General features: G+C 38.7%; 1 protein-coding gene across 1 annotated transcript in view; it reads right to left on the reverse strand.

Moving 5' to 3' along the window:
* The window catches only part of USH2A (usherin), a 190,215-nt gene that overhangs the window by 31,106 nt on the left and 136,490 nt on the right, over window positions 1-22,619 (reverse strand). The window contains exon 12 of the mRNA XM_070768846.1: window positions 12,484-12,667. Within this exon, the coding sequence (XP_070624947.1) occupies window positions 12,484-12,667 (184 nt within the window). The remainder of the gene's footprint in view (window positions 1-12,483; window positions 12,668-22,619) is intronic.

The following is a 22,619-nucleotide window of genomic DNA, read 5'->3' on the forward strand; positions in this document are numbered from 1 at the left end:
TTTTTTTTTTTTTTTTTAACCATGATAGTAACTAAGACTTGTTTTTTCAGAGTGAATTTTTCACTCAGTGCATATTAATGTCATAGATTGGGATGGTACCACCATGAAGCCTTAGGGCTTCCCTGGTGGCTCAGATGGTAAAGAATCTACCTGCAATGTGGGAGACCTGGGTTCGATCCCTGGGTTGGGAAGATCCCCTGGAGAAGGGCATGGCAACCCACTCCAGTATTCTTTCCTGGAGAATCTTCATGGACAGAGGAGCCTGGCGGGCCACATTCCATGGGGTTGCAAAGAGTCAGACATGACTGAGCAACTAAGCCCAGCACAGCCCAGCACAGCATGAAGCATTAAGCAAAACATCACACACAAGAAGACCACGACCTCTAAAGAGGAGCTTTTCATAGGGCACATTGAAAACAACATGAACAGCATGGCTTCACCTATATTTTCTAATAAAGATGCTGGATGGATAGAGTTACTTCATCTCACTGCAACTTTTACCGTGTGATCTCCTGGGTAATCATTCAACACCCTTAAAAAAGCTGATAAAAGCTAAGGCTGCTAAATAAGCTGCAAATTTGTTTTATGGACTAATATCACCTTGGGAATAAATAAAGTACAGTTTGTCTCGAAAACTACTATACCGTAGTTTGCCCTTTTTATGTCATGATAAGAGTACATTTTTCCCCTCCAAACAACTACAGTGTGTCCTTTATGTGTAGACAGAATTCCATCTCAAACAGATGTCTTGTTTAGCCTATTTAAGTATTAAAGCTGATGAAAATTATGCACAGAAATTAAAATGGAATTACAGAAGCAACAAAATATTTAATTTGCTCCTAACTTCATTATATGCTATTACTTAGAATATATTGTTTGTCGGCTGTTAGTATAATATTGGTAAGCATAAACAACAAGAGACAAGCTTCTCTCAATGCACGTATATATCACTACACCATTCATGAATAAGTGTCTCTTGAGTATTTCAGCTTTTATTGCCATTCACTCATGAGACAATCACATTTATTTTCCATACAGTACATTTAGAGTAATAGTTTCCAGTGTATAATTCCTTTCCTTGATGGAGATCTATTTTCTTTCCGCTAACTGCTACATGCTTAACTCCAAGTCAGTCTGTCAATATCCATGGGATATTAAGTTCCAAATCCAAATGGAATAAATATACTGCTTCTTAGGAAATCACGTAGTGTTTTGAGTAACTAAATATGACTCTTACTGGTTTCACAGTCTCTTATTGCAACTCTTTTTATATGTAACTTCTCTGACTTCTTATAATTGCTTGACTTTAGTAAGAGAGATTTTTACCCAGATGAAGTTTACGGGAGACTTTTCTGAATACTATAGGTTGTTTCTAGCCTAAAGGACACTGGGGATAATTTTGTAATTAAAGTTTAAGCAAAATGATTTCTGTAAATTTCTCCCCCTCTCAAATATAATTTTAAATATTTCCAAGACTCCTTAGCAAATAAGCTACAGGTTTGATGTCATTTTATAAGTTATCCTTCCTCAAGAGCATCTCCTAAATGAAATACATTTCACATTTATTAAAACAAAATTATGTGTAATAAAGAAAAAGACATTTTAAGCTTAGAAAGAGAAACACCAAACTAAGATGAATTGTGATATTGATTTTGTCAGGATAAATGGTTTTTGTAATATTAATATAAAGAAACCTTTATTACACTGACTCTCCTGGTACAGCTAGGGCTTCTCCCGCAATCTGTTTAAAATCTTCATTTTTCATCCTTATGGGAAAACCTCACTTGCTAAATGGATTTCATAAAGAGTAATCTGTCAAGATTTATATAGATAAACAATTTGTGATGTTTATTGACCAGTTCATTATGGTAAACAAAATCGCAGGAAAGCACTGCTAATGTCTGCTAGCTCTGTGCTATTACAGTTCTGCATGGGCCCTTATGTTATCCCAGTGTTTGCTGAATTCAATGGGAAAGAAATTCATTGGCTTCAGTCTCTTAAATCTCAAACCTCATATATTTTCCTTTCTAGGGAGCCTCTTCCATTTGGGCAAACAGTAAAAAAAAAAAAAAAAAAAAAAGGAATTATCCTACTTATTACTATTCAGAAACATCAGTATGAATGAAGGGGATGTTTTTCCATACTGGATTTCACTATCAGAAACTTCATCATGTGAGGAAGAGCTACTACAAGAGGGGGTCCATGGATACGATCCAGTATAAAGATAACTTTACTGATGTTTCTCTTTGGAGAACTATCTTCTGTCTGGGGCCTCAAAGGTACCATCAAATCGATTTAAAGATATTGACTAACATCAATAATATTCACTGAGGGCCAACCATGTTACAGGACTGCAGCAGGACATAAAGATGGATAAGACAGAGCTGTCCTTGTTTTCAAGGAGCTCACAGTCTAGTGAGAAATAAAAAGTGGAGAGAGCATTAACAAAGATGTATGCAGACTTCTGAGGGACACAGGAAAGGGCCATTTGGTGGAAAAGGATGGGAAAGAAGCAATATGGAGGAATCTTAGAGATGTGTGGGCTAAATATGAAAAGATGGACTGGAATAAGCCAGGCAAACAGGGAGGGGAGAAAAATAGAGACAAGACAAAGCAGGAGAGTGTATGAAATTTTAAGTAATTCAAAAATTCTTACTTAAATTCTGAATAGGAAGGTGGTGACAGATAACACTGGAAAGTGAAGAAGAGGTAAGATATTGCCAGATTAGGGGCAACGCTGACAGTGGGAAGGGGCAGGATAAATTTAAGAAATGTCTAGTACATAAAATCAGTAGGATGGGGTGGACAAATTGAAAGGAGAAAGGAAGAAGGCCTGGAGTTATTCCTAGTTTTCTACTTTGTTGAAACGGTGGATGATGTAGTCATCATTTAATATATAGAACAAAGGAGGAAGAGACATTCAATTGCTGAGGGATTTTAGAGAAGGATTATTAATGATTATTAAATAATAGAAGAGAAAGAGGCTTCAAGATGAATTGGGGAAATTGAACAAAGAGTTTTCTTCCATCTTTTCCTAACACAAAGACTAGCAACCAGTAGGCTGCAGTCCATGGGGTCGAGAAGAGTCAGGCATGACTAAGCAACTTCACTTTCACTTTTCACTTTCATGCATTGGAGAAGGAAATGGCAACCCACTCCAGTGTTCTTGCCTGGAGAATCCCAGGGACGGGGGAGCCTGGTGGGCTGCCGTCTATGGGGTCGCAAAGAGTCGGACACGACTGAAGTGACTTAGCAGCAGCAGCAACCAGTAAGTGTTCGATAAACATTGTTGAATAAAAGAATGAATAAAGCACTAGAAAACTTTAGACATAGGACACCACAGATAAATCTGAATGTGACATGTAGCTTTAATAACAATTTAACTCTTTGAGCCTTTCTGATTGGCGTAGCTTTCCCTCTGCTAGCCTCTCCACAAGGAAAGGCCACTCTTTTTTAAGGGCTGGCCTTCTACTCTGACTCCTTAAGGCCAGAAGAGTTCTCTGCTGGCTTCTTTTTGCAGGACCCCACGAGTGCCCTCGAGAGGAGTTTGGTTTTCCCCTGGATAAGATTTTATTTGATCTCTGCAGGGGATGTGTGGTCTGAGGTTCTTAGTTTTCCTTTCTTCACAGCCTACTAGTAACATCAGATTCTCCTAGAAATGACAACCAGAATTATAAGAGGGGATTGGGGCTAGGAAATGCTCTGTGTGTGAGCCAAAAGCCGTACTCACATAACTTATTGGAGAGGAAGTGAGTGGTATTGCCTCATCAAGAAGCAGGAGGTCAACAGTGTTCAGTCCACCCTCCCTAGTGAAGCCTTCCTACAAATAAAGGGGTTCATAAGAGCTGGATGTGGGCAGTGACTCCCTTGCATCCAGACCACAGTGCCAACTGAGTCCAGGGTGAGGACATTCTTGTCACCCAGAGAAGAGCTTGCTATGGTGCCTGGCAGTTCCTCCTTTGTCGGTGCTGTGCCTTATCACAGGGAATGTAGACCACATCTGACACACTGGTCACCAACCCAGACATATCAAAGAAAAAGAAATCCCAGAAGACTCACTGTAATAACAGTATTCACACATTTACGTCGAGAAGCTCTAGTCTTCCTTTCCTTAACTTCCTCATTACATTAATATGTTAACTTTGAGGTCTGAATTTAGATTAAAATTCTTAAAGCACTCTTAAGGAGAAGCAAGCACACTACTTCTGTGACCCCAGAGGCAGAAATAAGACCAGGTGAGAAAGTCAGAGGAATGAAATTTTTGCTTAATATGAAGAGTAAGATTTCTATCTTTCTCAGATTAGAATTGTTTGAAATAAACAAGAGCTATGTCATGAGACAATAAACTCTTTTCAGTCCCATGTTTTCAGCAGAAGCTGAATGACAGGTTAGTCTTAACAGTGACTTGTGTAGAGAAATGTATAGGGTATTGTTCAACCAGTTACTTTTAAGCTTCTTCCCGAGTCTGTAGAGATGATTCTATGAGACTTGGCGAGATTAAGTAACTTGCTCAGGGCGACAGTGACTCTGGTTATAGAGTCAGAAATTTTTATGTAAGAGAACTATACTAAATATTTTAAGCTTTGTGGCCAAATGACCTCTGGTGTAACCCAGTTCTGCTTTACTTGTGTGAAAGCAGTCATAGAGCGTATGTGAAGGTTGAATATTACTGTGTTCCAATAAAATTTTATTTCCATAAACAGGTGACAGGCCAGATCTAGTCCCCAGGCCACAGTTTTCTATCTCTGGTATAGTGGATTGAATTATGACCCCCAACAAAGTCAAAAGTCCTAATGTCCAGAACTTGTGGGTTTGATAGCTTACTCGGCACAAGGAACTTGGCAGATTTGAGATGAAGAGATGACCCTGGATTATGAGAAGATGCCTAATTATGAGAAGAATTTGAGCATCAGAGAAAGGATGTAAGAACCTAAGTGGAGACCAGAGAAGACAGAGTGGTGAAGAATGGAGCCGTGAGCTAAGGAATGTGGGTGGTGTCTTCCTTGGAAAACCAAGGAAGTGGATCTTTTCCTGCTGTCCAAAATAAACATAGGCTTGTTGATACCTTGATTTTGGCCCAGTGAAACTAACTTGGAACTCCTGACTTCCATGACTGGAATATAATAAATTCATATTGTTTTACGCCACTACATTTGTGGTAAATAATTCTCATAACAGTAATAGGAAATGAGCCTGGGTAGGAGAGATCCCCTGGAGGGACAAATGTCAAACCACCCCAGTATTCTTGCCTGGGAAATCCCACAGACAGAGGAGACTGCGAGCCCATAGGGTCGCAAAGAGTCAGGCACAACTTAGCGACTAAGTACACAGAACACGAAATAGGACATGAATATACCTGGTCTAGTAGATAAGCTATAATTGGAACCTAAATATCTCGTTGCCCATTACTGAACTTTTCCTGTAATATCACATTGAATGAATGCTACCGATTTATAAAAACTGACATCTCTTAGGGAGCCATACAGAATCTGCATTAAAGGAGAATACATCATTTATTGGTAGATTGCAAAAATGATCACAATTCTTCACCTCTCTTTTTATGCAGGCCTTTTGCAACTAACTGTGCAATTCCTTCCGTCAAAAAGTAGAATCTAAAAAAAGTAGAATTTATTTCTCTTCTCCTAAATATGTGTTGGCCTGTGACTTGCTTTGACTAATAGACTAAGGCAAAAGTAATTTTGTGGCAGTTCCAAGAAGAGGTATCCAGTGTCCCATCACCATTCTGGTTTTTTTCCTGGGAATTCATCCACCAGTTTGTGAGTGAGCCCCGGCTAGATGGCTGGATGCTTACAGGCATGTGGTCCTTTTACCCTGTCACTCTAGGTAACAGCTAGCTGTCCAACAAAGAGTCACTGAGGACCATGAATCTGTGAGGCACGTTTCCCAACATCCCAGTATGATACCCTGAAAGGAAATAACTGAACAAGAAAGCAATCTGCTTCCCTTTGAATTCATTGATCTTATTCTCAAAGAAAAGACCAATTAAGATGCCCTGGAAATACACATACGATAAGAAGACCAGACCAAATCTATGACTTAGTGTTGAAATGGAGAACTTGTGTAGCAAAACCAAAAGTAATTTGGTCACAGAATTTTACTTTACGTTTTAGAAGTCTAAGCCTTTTGATTCCCTGGCCACTCTAGATCTCAGTTCTCTCCTATCTGAGAGGAATCACAGTTCATTGTGTTTCGGTTGGTCAGGAAGAGACAAAGTAGTGATACTTCTAGTTCTTTAGGTTTAAAGAAAAAGATGACATACAAAGAATACATATAGAAAAAAGAGGTTATTAGGGAAGAAACCTGTGGGGGATGTGAGGTGTGGATGAAAACGGTGATGCCCAGATGAACTGGAGTCATCTTGTGGGCTGTTGGAAAGAGGACCCATAGTCACAGGTCAACTTGATGACACTGCCAGGGAGTGCACCGTGTCGCATATGGGTCTCAACTACCCACTGAGACAAACTGAATGTGGCCCTTTCTGGTTTCACTTTTGGTTTAGAAACATATGCTATACTTTTTCATTTTGCTTTATTGATTTTTCATTGGGCAGGTTTCTTTGCTTGCTTTCAATATGGATTAAATCATGTTTGCTTTAGGTGTCAAAGGTAACTGGAGTGATTTTTGCACTTGGATCAGCTTTCTAAAATACATGCCCCCTTTTTGTGATAGGGAACTTCTGAAGAATGAACTACTTGGATGAAGACAGGCAAATGATTTTCCAGCCTGTTACTGTGTGTTTGGTGCATTGGTGTCATGGTTGCTGTAGTTTAGGTTAAGGGCCTATTTGATTTGTTTTTGCCCTTGGGAGTATTAAAAAAAATTGTACAAAATAAGCCAAGAGAAAAATATAGCAAACATAGTCATTCATAACAAAGAACAGAGTAGGATAAGGTAACAGTATATATGTGGATTTCATGGAGGGGTTACTGCTACTGCTGCTGCTGCTAAGTCACTTCAGTCGTGTCCGACTCTGCAACCCCATAGACGGCAGCCCACTGGGCTCCCCGTCCCTGGGATTCTCCAGGCAAGAACACTGGAGTGGGTTGCCATTCCCTTCTCCAGTGCATGAAAGTGAAAAGTGAAAGTGAAGTCGCTCAGTTGTGTCCAACCCTCAGCGACCCCATGGACTGCAGCCCACCAGGCTCCTCCATCCATGGGAGTTTCCAGGCAAGAGTACTGGAGTGGGGTGCCATTGCCTTCTCCACGGAGGGGTTAAACACATGGAAAAAGAAGATGAGAAAGTCAATTTATTTTCAAATCAGTGAAGAGATACAGTGATACTTGTATCTTCTCCTTAACAATAAAATACTTATAATCTTTGTAGACTTTTGGAAATTAATGAAACAAATTTTTACTTTTAAGTACCTAACACAGAGCCTGACTCAAAGTACATTCAAATGATTTTAGATGATTATTTTTTAAAAACTTTAACATCAGGTCACAATAGTTATTCCTCTGTTCTATATGTCTGTATATCCTTAGACAATGAGTGTTTCCCTCAGGAAACAAAAGGTCCTAATACTAGATGGAATCCCATATGTTTTAGACATCTCCGTACACATTTTCAAAATAGTCAGTGTTACTTTGTATACACACACACACACACACACACACACACACACACACACACACTCACACACAAGAACAACCAGAAGTCAACAAAGAGATTTCAATATCATTCAGGAAAGGAATGGAAAACATAAAAATAATAAAATCCATTTTTTTCTTCTCAATGATGAGCAAAAGTATAAATTCAAGCAACTCTCACAGTCATATTTTGAAACATCTTTCTCTATGACCTTCTGTGCTAGAAGATTTCTTTAACAGTCATCAACGTTAAAATGAAACATGACGGTAGAATTCATCAGTGGAATAGAAGGGTCAGCTCTAGACAGGGGCATTCCATGTGACTGATTTAACAAGGGACAAATGCTGCTGATTTCCTTGGGCCCTGTGTGGCCAAGGGAGGCTTTATTCTTTCTGTTTATTTCAGAGAAGCTACATTATCCACAGTGGCTTTTGCTTTTAATAGTTCTTTCCAGCAGCAGCCTATGCTCAATGTCAGAGTCAACCCTGCCTAATCTGAGAGCATCCTGAGCCCCATTCACACATGGGTAGTGTGGACTTGAATAGTTTTTTGTGTTTTTTTTTTAAGATTTATATCCCTTTCACTAAGATGATAATGGCATGAGACTTTAAAAAAAATTGGTGGATGTGATAAGAGTAATACAAATGAGAATTTTCTTGGTGTTGGCTACATTAGGAACGGGATCAATGAGTGGCATGCAAATTTAAAATTCAGAGAGACAACTGGCCATAGGCCTAGAGCCCATTGTAAAGATCTGAAGAGATGATAATATATTTGAGAGTCATGTACATGCACGCAGTGATTGAAATCATAGATGTTGATACGTAAGTTGAAGGGTTAAAGAGGACTAGTTAGAAACAGAAATATAAAACAATTCAGAGAAACAGAATCTTGGGAGCCAAAGGAAGAGATTATTTTTTAAAAAAAGGAGAAGAAATATTATTGGCTCATTGGAAAACCATGAGTCATAAGAAGCAATTATAAATTAATTTTCTTTCATCTTTCATTGATCCTTTAAATATATTACATGAGGCTAATTCCCTTGTTGCCATCTGAAGACACAGTGAGTCAACTGTACAGCTTTTCTGGTCTTCCTTAGGTAACAGAAAGTCCTACAGTTATTTTAAGTTGCAAACTATGGGTTCAACAATAGTAACCATCCTGGAGGCATCAGACATCGTGATTTCAGAAAATACTACAAAGTTTTCATAATCAAAATGGTATGGTCCTGACATTAAAAGCAGACACATAGACTAATGGAATAGAATAGACAACCCAGAAACAAACCCACACATATCAGTCAACTGATTTTCAAAAAGAGTATCAGGAACACACAATGAGGAAAGGGTGTTCTCTTCAACCAAAGGTGCTGGCAAAACTGAATATTCACAGGTAGAAGAATGAAACTGGACCCTTAAAATGACCACATATAAAAATCAACTCAAAATGGCTTAAAAATTTAAAGATAATATCAGAAACCAAAACTACTAGATGAAAAAAGGGGAAAAGCTTCTTAACATGGGTCTGGGCAATAATTTTGTGGCTATAACACCAATGCTTGGGCAAAAAAGCAACAAGAGATGAACCAAAAATCTTTTACACAGCAAATAAAATTACCAACAGAGTGAAAAGACAACCTAAAGAATATGAGAAAATATTTGTGAACCATCCATCTGATAAGGGGTTAATATTAAAATTTTATAAGAAACTCATACAACTCAATAGGGGGAAAAAATCCTCTAATTTTCAAAAAATGAGCAAAGGATATTTATAGATATTTCTCCAAGAAGACACACAGGTGGCCAACAGATACATTAAAAGCTGCTTAACATCACTAATCAGCAGGGAAATGCAAATCAAAACCATGATGAAATATCAGTTCACATTCCTTAGAACGGCTATTATCAAAAACACACAAGCTAGGTTTTGGTGAGGATGTGGAGAAAAGGGAACCCCTTATATTACTGGTGAGAATGTAAGTTGGTACAGCCACTATGAAAAACAGCATGAAGGTCCTTAGAAAACTAAAAATAGGACTATCCTATGATTCTGCTGCTGCTACTGCTGCTGCTGCTGCTAAGTCACTTCAGTTGTGTCTGACTCTGCGTGACCCCATAGACGGCAGCCCACCAGGCTCCCCTGTCCCTGGGATTCTCCAGGCAAGAATACTGGAGTGGGTTGCCATTTCCTTCTCCAATGCATGAAACTGAAAAGTGAAAGTGAAGTCCTTTATATCCAAAGGAAATAAAATCAGGATCTTGAAGAGCTATCTCACCTCCAAGTTCACTTCAGCATTATTCACAATAGCCAAGGAAAATGACTTCAGCGTCCATCAGTGAATGAATGGATAAAGAAGATATTGGGCATGTGTATGTATATGTGCTTGTGTGCACTTCCTTACTTCACTCAATATAAGTCATCTAATATGAAAAGGGATGACAGAGGATGGGATGATTGGATGGCACCACCGACTCAATGGACATGGGTTTGGGTGGACTCCGGTAGTTGGTGATGGACAGGGAGGCCTGGCATGCTGCAGTTCATGTGGTCGCAAAGAGTCAGGCATGACTGAGCGACTGAACTGAACTGACTATGTAAAAATATACAATTGCATGTATACAAACTTGTCATAAGTCTTTTTGCTTTGAACAAACACTTAATCTGAATTTTTTACTCTATGACTATCATGACAATTATAAAGCCCACAATTATAAAATCCACACAACAATTTTCAAATGTTGGCTCTATTTTATAGACTCCAACCTGCACCTATCTCTTTTCTTTTAATGATTTCTGTCTGCTTTCCTAATTTTAACCTCGGCACCTTCTAATAACATAGTTGTTGTTGTGATGATGATGATGTATTTTATACCTATTTTTCTGGCTCTTTCTATTTCTCATTAATTTAGGTTAACATTTCAAGCCAGCTTTTAACCCAGGGAGTCCAATTCCAGTGTTAGCCAGCTCTACTGAAGAGTGGCAGGTGACAGAGCACTATCTGTAAGAGATTCTTGGTCCTGGATAAGATTGGGGTGGGGAGTGGGATGGATAGATAAATGAGCATGAAGTAGAATGGAATAAAGTCAGACTGAATTTTAAAACATTGAAGGGCATAAGAAGTGGTATAATGAAGGGAATGAGATTTCACTTAAAGAAAGTTATGTGAAAAAGCCAAGACAATCATACATCTCTTGGTCATTAAGTAGGGGTTTGGTGACAACATTAGCAGGAATAACAGGGAGATGAGTAGACAGAAAATAGGTAAGAGACTGGCACAAAATGTCACAGATAGGCATGAGTAGTTCAAGGACGACAGCTGACAGCAAAGATATTTTTCTCTTGGTAATAAAGTGCTGTCAGGAAGACTATGGAAAAGATGGGAATTCTAAGACAGAGGTGGCCAGGGATGAAATTAACTGACCCCAGAGTTCCAACTGGGGAATTTGTGAGATGATCATTCAACAAAAATTATGTAGAGGGGTAATAGGTATAATCACTGGCCCTGATTTTACTATCAAGATCATAGTTAGACTTTTTATTTAACATTTACTGTACCATGCATTTTATACACTCATTCAGAGAGATTTAGTATTTGTAGAGAAGAGTAGTAATGCTCTCAGATTAACCAAGATGATATTCCAATGGTAACCGAAGTCGAACAGCATGTATTGAAACACAAGATATGTAATAAGAACTTGAAAGTTTTTTAATAAATATGGAATATATTAACATTTTTTTAATTAATTGAATTTTAGTAGAAAGACAAATGAAATAGTTGGAGTTCTTTTTTAATAATTTACCCCATCACCCTGTCCACAGTCTAACTGAGGTGTTAATGAGGAGTGTAAGAGTCAAAAGGCAGGTAGCAAGGGGGCAATAAGGTAAAAAAATAATCTCCAATCCTTGAATAATTAGCATTCATATTTTTAAACACACACATATTGAGAAATAGATTTGACTGGTATATGCAGACACAACATTAGTTTTCTTGGGGACAGGAATGTCAGAGAATTCATGGATATAGTCCCAATAGTGGACAAATTTATAATCTGACCAGACCCAAAAACACAGACATGGAACTGGCATTCCAGCACACCTTCAAAAATACAGCAATGAAAACATCTGCATGAAAGCAAATGCTCACGGATATACAGGAAGTAAGAGGTAGAACATTAAAGACAGTATAACTTTGAAAAGTGGCTAATTTACTTTCACAAGTTACTTTACACACTGGGAAAAAAATCTTATCACTGAATTCAAAGATGTTTCTCATCTGCTAGTCTTTAAATCTAAATTAAAAAGGCAAAAGGAACATAAAAGAATGCTGTAATAAATTCAGGCTCCACATAGAACAAAGTGTACACACACACATGCTACCTATCCCAGCTTGTCTGTGTGTGTATGTATGTGCATGTGTATTTTGTGCTATGGATATTTCTTTACCTTCCTTTACATCCAAATTTTGAGTTCTTTGCAAAAAAAAAAAGTATTTTATCTTATTAAATATCCCCAGGTCCTAAGACTGGGCACATTTATCAATGTATAACAACCTATACACTCAATCTCTAGGAAATCTGGAAAGATAACTCTGCATGTTCAGTTGCTCAGTTCCATCTGACTCTTAGCCATCTCGTGGACTGTATGTAGGTCACCAGGTTCCTCTATCCATGGAATCTTCCAGGCAAGAATACTTCAGTGAGAAGCCATTCCCTTCATCAGGGGATCTTCCCAACCCAGGAATGAAGAATACATTAGCAAACTAAGGAGGATAGAAAATATTATTCTTACAAAATATATGGCCAAAAAATTTCTGTTAGTAATTGCAAATACAATTTAGTAAAAATATCTGATTATTAATTCTTGTAAATACTTACCTCCCAGTTAGAGAATCAAATCCAAAGTAAAGATCTTTACAATAGTCACAACTTTGTCCAGCAATGGAAGCATCTTGGCAAACACACTGACCAGTCAAGCTATTACAGATGTGATTAACTGCACCAGTGGTGTGGCATGAACATGGCAGGCAGCCAGTGGCATTGCCTGGAGAAATATAAAAGCCTGGAAATAAAGAAATGAAAAGTTTTTATTATACTTTCTATCCAGTTTTTTCTTAAAAAAATAATGTTTTGATTACACTGAAAAACCAAACACTCTACCACAACACTATCTAATTTCCTGTACAAATGTGGTTATAGCTGTTCTTTGCTGCTGCTGCTGCTGCTGCTGCTGCTGCTGCTAAGTCACTTCAGTCGTGTCCGACTCTGTGTGACCCCAGAGATGGCAGCCCACTAGGCTCCTCTGTCCCTGGGATTCTCCAGGCAAGAATACTGGAGTGGGTTGCCATTTCCTTCTCCAATGCAGGAAAGTGAAAAGTGAAAGTGAAGTCGCTCAGTCGTGCCCGACTCTTAGCAACCCCATGGACTGCAGCCCACCAGGCTCCTCTGTCCATGGGATTTTCCAGGCAAGAGTACTGAAGTGGGTTGCCACTGCCTTCTCCATAGCTGTTCTTTACCAGTATGTCAATTATGACTAAAGAAAGGCTGAGTAAATAATTGATGTTGTACTTGGGTGTATTCCTGGCACCTACAATTCATAATATTTCCACTAAAGACTGGTCCCTCCTCTGATTATCTCCATTTCAGCAAATAGCACCACCATCTATTATTCAGTTGCTTCATCTAGAGCCCTGAGACATCTTTGGTAGGATAGCCAGATCAAACACAGGATACTCAGCCAAATTTTAATTTCTAGTAAACAACAATTATTTTAATATAAATATGTCCCATGTGGTATTTCCTTACATTCAAAAATACTATCTGAAATTCAAATTTATCTGAGGATCCTACATTTTAGGGCTTCCCTGATAGCTCAGTTGGTAAAGAATCGGCCTGCAATGCAGGAGACCCTGGTTTGATTCATGGGTCGGGAAGATCCTCTGGAGAAGGGAAAGGCTACCCACTCCAGTATTATGGCCTGGAGAATTCCATGGACTCTACAGTCCATGGGGTTTCAAAGAGTTGGACACAAATGAGTGACTTTCACATTCACTTTCCTGCTTTTTGCCAAAACTGGCAACCCTTGAGTCTTTCACTTCTCTCTGCTCCTACACCTAGTTAATAACTAAGTCCTAGGAATACTGTCTTTTAAGAATTGCAGGACTTCTACTCTCCACTCCCACTCCCACCTCCCTAGTTAAAGTCACTACCTACTTTTTCATCGTTAATACTATGTACCAGAAAAAGACTTTGATGCTGCGAAAGACTGGAGGCAAAAGGAGAAGTGGGTGGCAAAGGATGACATAGTTAGATAGCACCACTGACTCAATGGACATGAACCTGAGCACACTTTGGGAGATGATGAAGGACAGGGAAACCTGGCATGCTGCAGTCCATGGGGTGGCAAAGAGTCAGATACAGTGACTGAACACCACCCATTGCTGCTGCTGCTAAGTCGCTTCAGTCGTGTCCGATCCTGTGCGACCCCATAGACGGCAGCCCACCAGGCTTCCCCGTCCCTGGGATTCTCCAGGCAAGAACACTGGAGTGGGTTGCCATTTCCTTCACCAGTGCATGAAAGTGAAAAGTGAAAGTGGAGTCGCTCAGTAGTGTCCGACTCTAGCGATCCCATGGACTGCAGCCTACCAGGCTCCTCCGTCAATGGGATTTTCCAGGCAAGAGTACTGGAGTGGGGTGCCATTGCCTTCTCCAGAACACCACCCGAGGCTACGCTAAAACTTTATATTAATTATCAAATTTAGTTCTCAGAGCAATGCTCATAATTCAGCATAATGTTCATTATATAAATTAGAAAACTGAAGGTTAGAAAGCTTAACAAACTTTCCTAAACTGATAGAGTTGACAAATAGCAGATTCAAACCCAGGCACATCAACTACAGAGACTCTCCCTACTAGCACCCCGCCTCTTCTCCTCCTGTTCTTCATAGTGAAGCTGGAACCATCTTTTTCAGAGTGCAGATTGAAGATCTCATTCTTCTACTTAAAATTAAGTGATAATTTCCTAGTCCCTTTAGGAAAATGAAGAAATCCCTAGCACAGCCTCCAGCCATGCAGTCTGGTTCCATCTATCTCCCTAGTTTCATTTCCCTGCCCATCCTGCCTGCCCCAGTCATGCTCCTGGTGCCTGAAAGCCTTTGCATGGGCAGTTCTGTCTGCTGAAGTGACTTGGACCCATCTTTTCTTGCTTAGCTCACACTATGCATAACAGGTCTCGTGAATTCTTCTAGTAACCTGCTCTAGGTTAGTTTAGATGTGCCTATGTATTTCACAGTGTCCTGTCTATTTCCCATAGAGTGCTGATGAAAAGTATAATTAAACTCATTTCCATAAAATTTAACCTCTGTGAAGGCAGGAACCTCATATAACTAATTCATCATTATCTCCCCAGCATCCAGTACAGTGCTAGTCACAAAGTAGGCTACTCAAATACTGGAATTCACAAAACTGCACCAAATGATTAGGCAGGCATTGTTCCCCACAAATACTATATTAAAAAAAAACCAGAATCTAGATCAATTATGAAATCCATATTTTTCTTATAGAAAAAGAGAAAAATATGATTCAAAAATATTTTCAAGTTACTTAAAACTTCTTGGACATAGAAGGAGAAAATTGACAGATATAACATTAGGAATACGTTGGACACTTGGATGATGGAGCAGGCATATGAGGGAGAAATGGTCCTGGGTGTTGCCTGATGGATGCGTTTGTGCATGTACCTGTCTATGTACATATATATGCACATACACCAAAATATGCACACAAGTGTGTGCATAATAAAATATTTTATTGAAACAATAAATAAAGTTCTGACAAATTAAAACAAATTGCACATTTGTCACTATCACTAACTTAGATATATAAAAATATAAGTGATATTGAGAGAAAAAAACCATGAGCACAAAGAGAATCATTTAGGGAAAAAACAGAAAGTAATTGGAACACTGTAAAATTCATGTGACGCTCTAGTTGAAAACAAGCCATTCTTTCATGTGCATTAACAATTAATTTTTTTCTTCTCCTAGACCCTGCATATTTCCTCTTTAAAAGCTTTAGGAAGAGTAAAACAGGGAAGGAAAAAGCTCAAAATCTGTGCCATTCAATTGGAAAGAACCAAGTCTATCATTTTTAATAGTAATTTACAACAAGATTATGCTTCTTTGCGTATACTGACAGAAAATTGCTTTCTATATGTTTCCAGAAACAGACTATAGCGATAGCAATTACTATATATTCTCCTACCTGACTCATTGTGTAATCAAAATCACAAATATAGAAGGCTATTTTGGACTCAAGACCATTGTAGGTGGATTATATGTATTTTCTTTTCTGAGGTGGCTCAGTGGGTAAAGAATCCACCTGCAATGCAGGAGATGTGGGTTTGATCTCTAGGTCAGGTAGATCCCCTGAAGGAGGGCATGCCAACCCACTTCAGTATTCTTGCCTGGAGAATTTCATGAACAGAGAGGAACTTGGCGGGCTACAGTCCATAGGGTTGCATAGAGTTGGACACAACTGAAGTGACTGAGCATGCACAAAAGTACTTAAGTCCTTAAGATTCATGATGATGGCATCATGCAGGTCCTAATAGCTCTCCAATTTGGATAAATGATCCATTAAAACAGATAGTTAGGAATAGAGTCAATTTAGACTTATTGCAATATATTCAAGCCACAGAGAATTCTAGAAAAATTAGGAATGATTTTTACAAGAAATGATTTGTTAGATGAATCTGTATAGAGCATCAGAGTAGATTTTGGTGCAGAAGATTGGGTTGCCCAAGTTATAGAGAATAAAACACAGAGAAAACGCAGAGGTATAAGCAGAGAAGGACAAGACAGATATTAAAGAGCTCAGGGAGACTGCAGACTGGACAGTAGGGCTTCAAGGAAATGCCTGTGTTGGAATTTGTCTTGAGGTTAATTCTCCTCCTCCTCTCAGCAGCATGATTATAAAGGTTAATCCCATCAGTATTTTAGTTGTCCTATTTTTAAACAGTTCTAATTAGGATGACTCAGGTACCTTCATGCTCAACGCTTACTTCTTGCCTTACCTAAATGTGCCTAATTCTGGACCATTACTGCTACTGTTATGACTCCTAACTACAGAAAACATTCTCCCTTCCCTCCTACTTAAACTTCAACTCTGGAGTGCAGCTTAAAGATAACTGACCTTAATTTCTTTTTTTTTTTTCAATACATTCCTGATCTCCCTCCATTAGCTCTTCTTCATGTTCCCCATCTGTATGTCTGCATCCTTTTAACTGATCTTTTAGAAATTTCTTTCCACAGGTGATTTTATAATACATTCTAAAACACAGTCATTAGGACGAAAGTATTAACCTTCCGTTACTCAGGGCTAGGAGTTCACACATAGAGAGCACACAGGAGCCCACTAAAGTTTCTTTTTTCCCTCCGTTTTCTTTTGCCAACTCCTGGTCCCAGATAAGATAAGTCTCAGGTGGGAAACAATGTGTTATACAGCTAAGGCAAAAAGTCGTTTGTATCATAAAAGAGTATTGCTTATCCAGGCTTACAGCATCCTTAGAGTTCAAAGTTATTAGCCAGGCAGTTGGTGTGCTATCCTAGTGGCTATTTGCACAGCACAGTACCTGTCCTGGGCATAAAAGAAGAGCCCATTTCCTAGCAATGTCCCTCCTGAGGACCATGAACAACTAGGCTTTGCTGAAGCCTGGAAATGGGAGAGAGAAAACAAGTTTAACCTCTAGGCCTTATGCAGAAAAGGAGGGCAGAACTGAGGCTAAGCACTAATTATAAGCCATTTAGAAGATACAATTCTCACCTTAAACCAGAGAATGGACACTATATTAAGAGAAGAGTCTAGGGAGGAATGTGTGACTCACCTACCCCAGGCAACAAGACTACTGGAGAAACGATTTTTCAAATCAATCACTTCAAAATGAAGTGGAGAAGATGATGCTAATTTTCAAATTAAAATAATAACAATTTTCCTCCATTTAGGGGTTTTGTTTGAAAATAATGCTAAAATTATCACAAATAGAAGGGGGGAAAGTGGAAGCAGTGACATTTTATTTTCTAAGGCTTCAGAATCACTGGGGATGGTGACTGCAGCCATGAAATTAAAAGACGCTTGCTCCTTCGAAGGAAAGCTATGACAAACCCAGACAGAGTATTAAAAAGCAGAGATGCCATTTTGCCAACAAAGGTCTGCATAGGCTGCAGTTTTTCCATAGTCATGTACGGATGTAAAAGTTGAACCATAAAGAAGGCTGAGTGCTGTGGAATCGATGCTTTTGAACTGTGTTGTTTGAGAAGACTCTTGAGAGTCCCTTGGATTGCAAGGAGATCAAACCAGTCAATCCTGAAGGAAATCAACTCTGAATATTCATTGGAAGGACAGAAGCTGAAGCTCCAATACTTTGCCTACCTGATGCAAAGAACAAACTCATTGTAAAAGACCTCCATCCTGGCAAAGATGGAAGGCAAAAGAAGAAGGGGACTGCAGAGGATGAGATGGTTGGACAGCATCACTGACTCAAGGGACATCAATTTGAGCAAACTCCAGGAGATGGTGAAGGACAAGGGAGCCTGCCTTGCTGCAGTCCATGGGGTCACAAGGAGTCAGACGTGACTTAGCAACTGAACAACCAAATGCTAAAATTATTGTTCACAGATTTGACCAAATGTTAGCAAATACATTCATAAATATTATTATTCATCTAAAGCTACTGTTTCTCTTTAAGCATTTGAAAAACTCATTTTTCATTAGATATATATTTAATTGAAGCTGCAGCTCTAATATTCTGGGCACCTGATGTGAAATACTGACTCATTGGAAAAGACCCAGAAGCTGGGAAAGATTGAAGGCAGGAGGAAAAGGGAATGACAGAGGACAAGATGGTTGGATAGCATGGACATGAGTTTGATCAAGCTCCGGGAATTGGTAATATACAGGGAAGCCTGGCGTGCTGCAGTCCATGGGATCACAAAAAGTTGGATACAACTGAGCAACTGAACTGATTGATATATTTAAATTCCCTGCTCCTATTGCTTCTTCCTGGACTGTTACCCCTACTTGAATACTTTGCCAAGTTCTATTTTTTTTTAATTTTATTTATTTTAAAAATTCAGCTCAGGAAACGCAACTAAGATCTTTAGGTCTCCCTTTCCTTCAGGAGTTAATCAGTCCCTTCATTTTACTACTTCTGTATCTTTGCATTTCTAATACCACACTTATCACAAATGTGTTATATTTACATGAATCAGTTCCCCCTACTAAACTGTAATGCTTTAATATGTTTATGGTTGTATATCTTATAGCAGCAGAGGCCCCCGTGTACAGTAATTTATTCAACAGATGTTAATTGAAAAATGGATATGTGAAGGAAATGGACATATGGCTGAAAGGATGAAAGGGAGGATATGTTACTCTCTACAATATCATATGATCTCTTTAACAATGAAAAGAAAATGGTAAACATAAATCTGTAAGTCATGAGAGTGACTGGTTGGAAGAGGTCGGATATCAGGGAAAATAGCAGGAAATATGTATGAATAAGCATGATCAATTGATCAATTAAAACTGTAATCCTTACCGTATCAAGGAATGGAACAGAGTTTCAGAAAGAAAATATCACCCCCAAAATATGTCTCCAGTTATTAGAACAAAGAGTATAATATTATGTTCCAATAAGGGAAATTATTCTATTGGACTTTGTTTTATAAAAAAAACCTGGTTTTCATACTTATGTGAGGAGCCATGAGAAACTTTCATATGTTCATTCTCTAAGAATTAAATCCAGTAACATAAAAGAATATAAAGGCAGCTCCGATTAAGTCTTAGAGATTACAGAGCACAGATATATCTGCATATTCATAATCCACAGCACAGCAAAATTGTGTTTTCTTTGTTCTCACTTTTCTCAGTCACAATATTTATCAGATGTATGTTCCAAAGTACCCTGTACCGGGCAATCATCCCAAACATTTCCTCAACTTAGTCCATAAAGTAATCCCAATTCTAGACTCTTCAGTCAGCTCTTCATTATCTGATCACCTCCCATAACTCCATCAATTTTAATTTTGTGACTGTTACTCTGATTCAGCAAAAGAAATGAAATACCCTACCTGAAGCAGTAGCAGGAATCATGGCCCGACATGAGTTTGAGGGTGGGGAGAGGTTACAAACACTTGTAAGAGTATGTATTTCAACCCAACCTCAAATATTTGTTAAGTGAATGTCTATGACAAATAATGAGCTATTGGAAAAAAGCTTTACTCTTTCAGAGTGCAGAATATGAGGTCAGATGGATGTGGAATTGTAAATAACTTTTCCACTTAATGAGACCTCATTTCCCCTAACAAAACAATACTGGTCCTTCCATCATAGAAATAGTGTGTATATTAAATGGGATTTTTTTGGGTAACACTCAATTCCAGGGTTTGACAAGCATATACATTCAGCAAATATTATCCATTCCATCATTGCAATTTTTACTAGGCAGTTTTCAATGAAAGTGAGGTTTTCCTAAAATTTAAATAATGACCTATCAAAATCCTTTTTTCTCCCCAGATGTGGGTAGGATTGTGGTCCATATTTCCTCTGACAATATTCTTTCCTGGTGGTATATTAAGGGAAAGGCTCTTATTCTGTGGTCTTTCTGTGAAAAACATGTTAATCAGGAGAAGCCATCTCACCAAACTCAGGGACATGTGTCATAATCAGATTTCAACTTTGAGGCACTGATTTTTAATGGAGTATCAGCCATCTAATTCTAATTGCATTGGTGGGGTCTTGCATGCAATTCTGGTTTATGAGCTCATTTCTTAACAAATATGATATGCTTCTTAATGAAACAAGATACTTTGCTTTACTTTCTAATGGTCTATTTGAGTTATAAAAGCAAACCCAAAGTAAATACCAGAGGGAAGCATGAGGAATTGTCTTATTAACACAAAACATGTCATGTGAAGCTGTTTTCATTATAAATTAGCCTTTATGTTATTCCAAAGCTGCAGAGTCCTCAATAAACCCTCTCTGCCTCTAGTTCTCAAGGACAAGGGTGGGTCACTGGCTGGGAATGCCTTGACACCGCTCCCTGCTTTTCTCGGCCTGGTCTCTGATTAAGTGCCTGCTGCCGAATGTTATGAGGTCATCCAGTGCTGAAAAAACGAACCAGGAAAACATATTCAGCACTCTATTTATGAGAGTGGGTATGTGTACATTCATATATGTACACACACTCCAAATAATTTTAAATTAAAGCATTTTTAAAATACTTAATGGAGGTTAAGCAGCATTTTTAACCTCTGTTCGAGTTATTGAATGGCATATTAAAACCAATGTGGCTCTAATGTACCTTCTAATGTGCACTGCTGCTTTAACAAATTGCCTATAAATTTTCGTTGAATTAAGCCTATTCCTTGTACATTCCTAGTAAGGTTAGGTTAATAATACATGAGGTTCCATTATATGCACCTTCCTTAATAATGTTTTTTAAGAAAGTAGGACAAGAGTCTATGTGTACTGGTCTAGGATGGTCACTAACATTTACAATCACAGATGGAAAAGGCGGGCTGGATTCTTGGGCTACTGGTTCACCCCTCTACGCCATCCTGCTCCCTCCTTAACCCGAGGCTCACGCACACACATCAGCGCAGTTGTCTCCCCCATAGAATATGATCTAGATTTCTCAGATGTCTTTAAAGGAGTAGAAAGTTTTCTGATCGCAGCAGTGCATTTTAATGTGCCCACTGCAGGGCTGACAACTGTGAGGCATCTGTTTATAATGAAGATACTTCAGGCTCTGGGTTTCTATTTTCAATGTAAATTTCACGGGAAGAGATGATAAAACCCAGAAAACAAAATTCAGAGTAGTTTCTGAAGCTAGAAGAATATAAAACAGAAAAAACAAAAGAGGTCCACAAACACAGTTTGATTTTTCCATAGGCTACACATAAGTGTACAAACTATCTTACATTATCCAAAACATGCATTAACTCATTAAGCTACCATTTTCTTTCTTCCCTTGCAAGGTAGAAAGCCATATTCTCCCTATGTGTAGCTGAAGAAGCACTCCGTGGTTTGCAATAATCTCATGCTAATAAGAGCTGAGCATTGAGGTAGTTTTTCAATGCAGTTACTCACTAGTTCAGGAACTATATATGGACCCCCCGCTATGGAGGTGTGTTCCAAGCCCGGGTATAGACCACTGAACAATCTGTGGAAAGCAGTGAGACTTGTAGGCTGGACAGGAATAAACCATCTTCTGAAAACGAGTTCAGGGGCGTCACAGATCATAGGGGCCATTAGAGTCCATCAACTCTGCTGTTGCCTTACAATCATGGAAAGCCAGTGCATGGTGGCGTGATGCGATCTGACTGAAGCTTGAACAGCATCACTTTGGCTGTATGTTGGGGAGTGACTGGAGAAGGATAAAGAGGAGAAACAGGGACTTCAGGCAGCTACTAGGATAGTCCAGGAGGAAAATAACATGGCATGGACCCAGATGGATAACTGAGTGTGGTAAGAAGTGGTAAAATACTGGATATATCCAAAGGTGAAACAAACAAGACTGATTTTGAAAGAAGAGATAAGAGTTGTGGGAAAAACCACCAAGGATGGCTGCAAGGATTTTGATTTGAAAAGATTACAACCCAGAAAATACTGTGGTAACATTTTCAGTTAAGCATGATTATTGAACCATTTTCCTTCTAAAGTCCAAAAAATTAAATAAAAGGAAATAAAAAAGAACAGAAGAGGAAATGGCAGTCAAGGACAGATATCTACAAGTAAAAGCCAAGCACCTAAGGTAGACATGCCAATAATAAGCTACTTGATGCAAGTTTGTATAACTCTGGGGGAAAAAAAGTAAAATTGAAGGCTTCAGAGAGTTCTGAAGGCAGGTGTGACTTTCCCCAAATGGAAGGTTCTCCCTATAATGTTTCGAGAGAAGACAGTGAGTTTTCTCTTTAGAGGTTAAACCAGAGAGGGTTTGTACTCAACAGGTACAG

Source organism: Bos indicus, chromosome 16 (assembly GCF_029378745.1).
Source record: "Bos indicus isolate NIAB-ARS_2022 breed Sahiwal x Tharparkar chromosome 16, NIAB-ARS_B.indTharparkar_mat_pri_1.0, whole genome shotgun sequence".
NCBI classification, from domain to species: Eukaryota; Metazoa; Chordata; class Mammalia; order Artiodactyla; family Bovidae; genus Bos; species Bos indicus.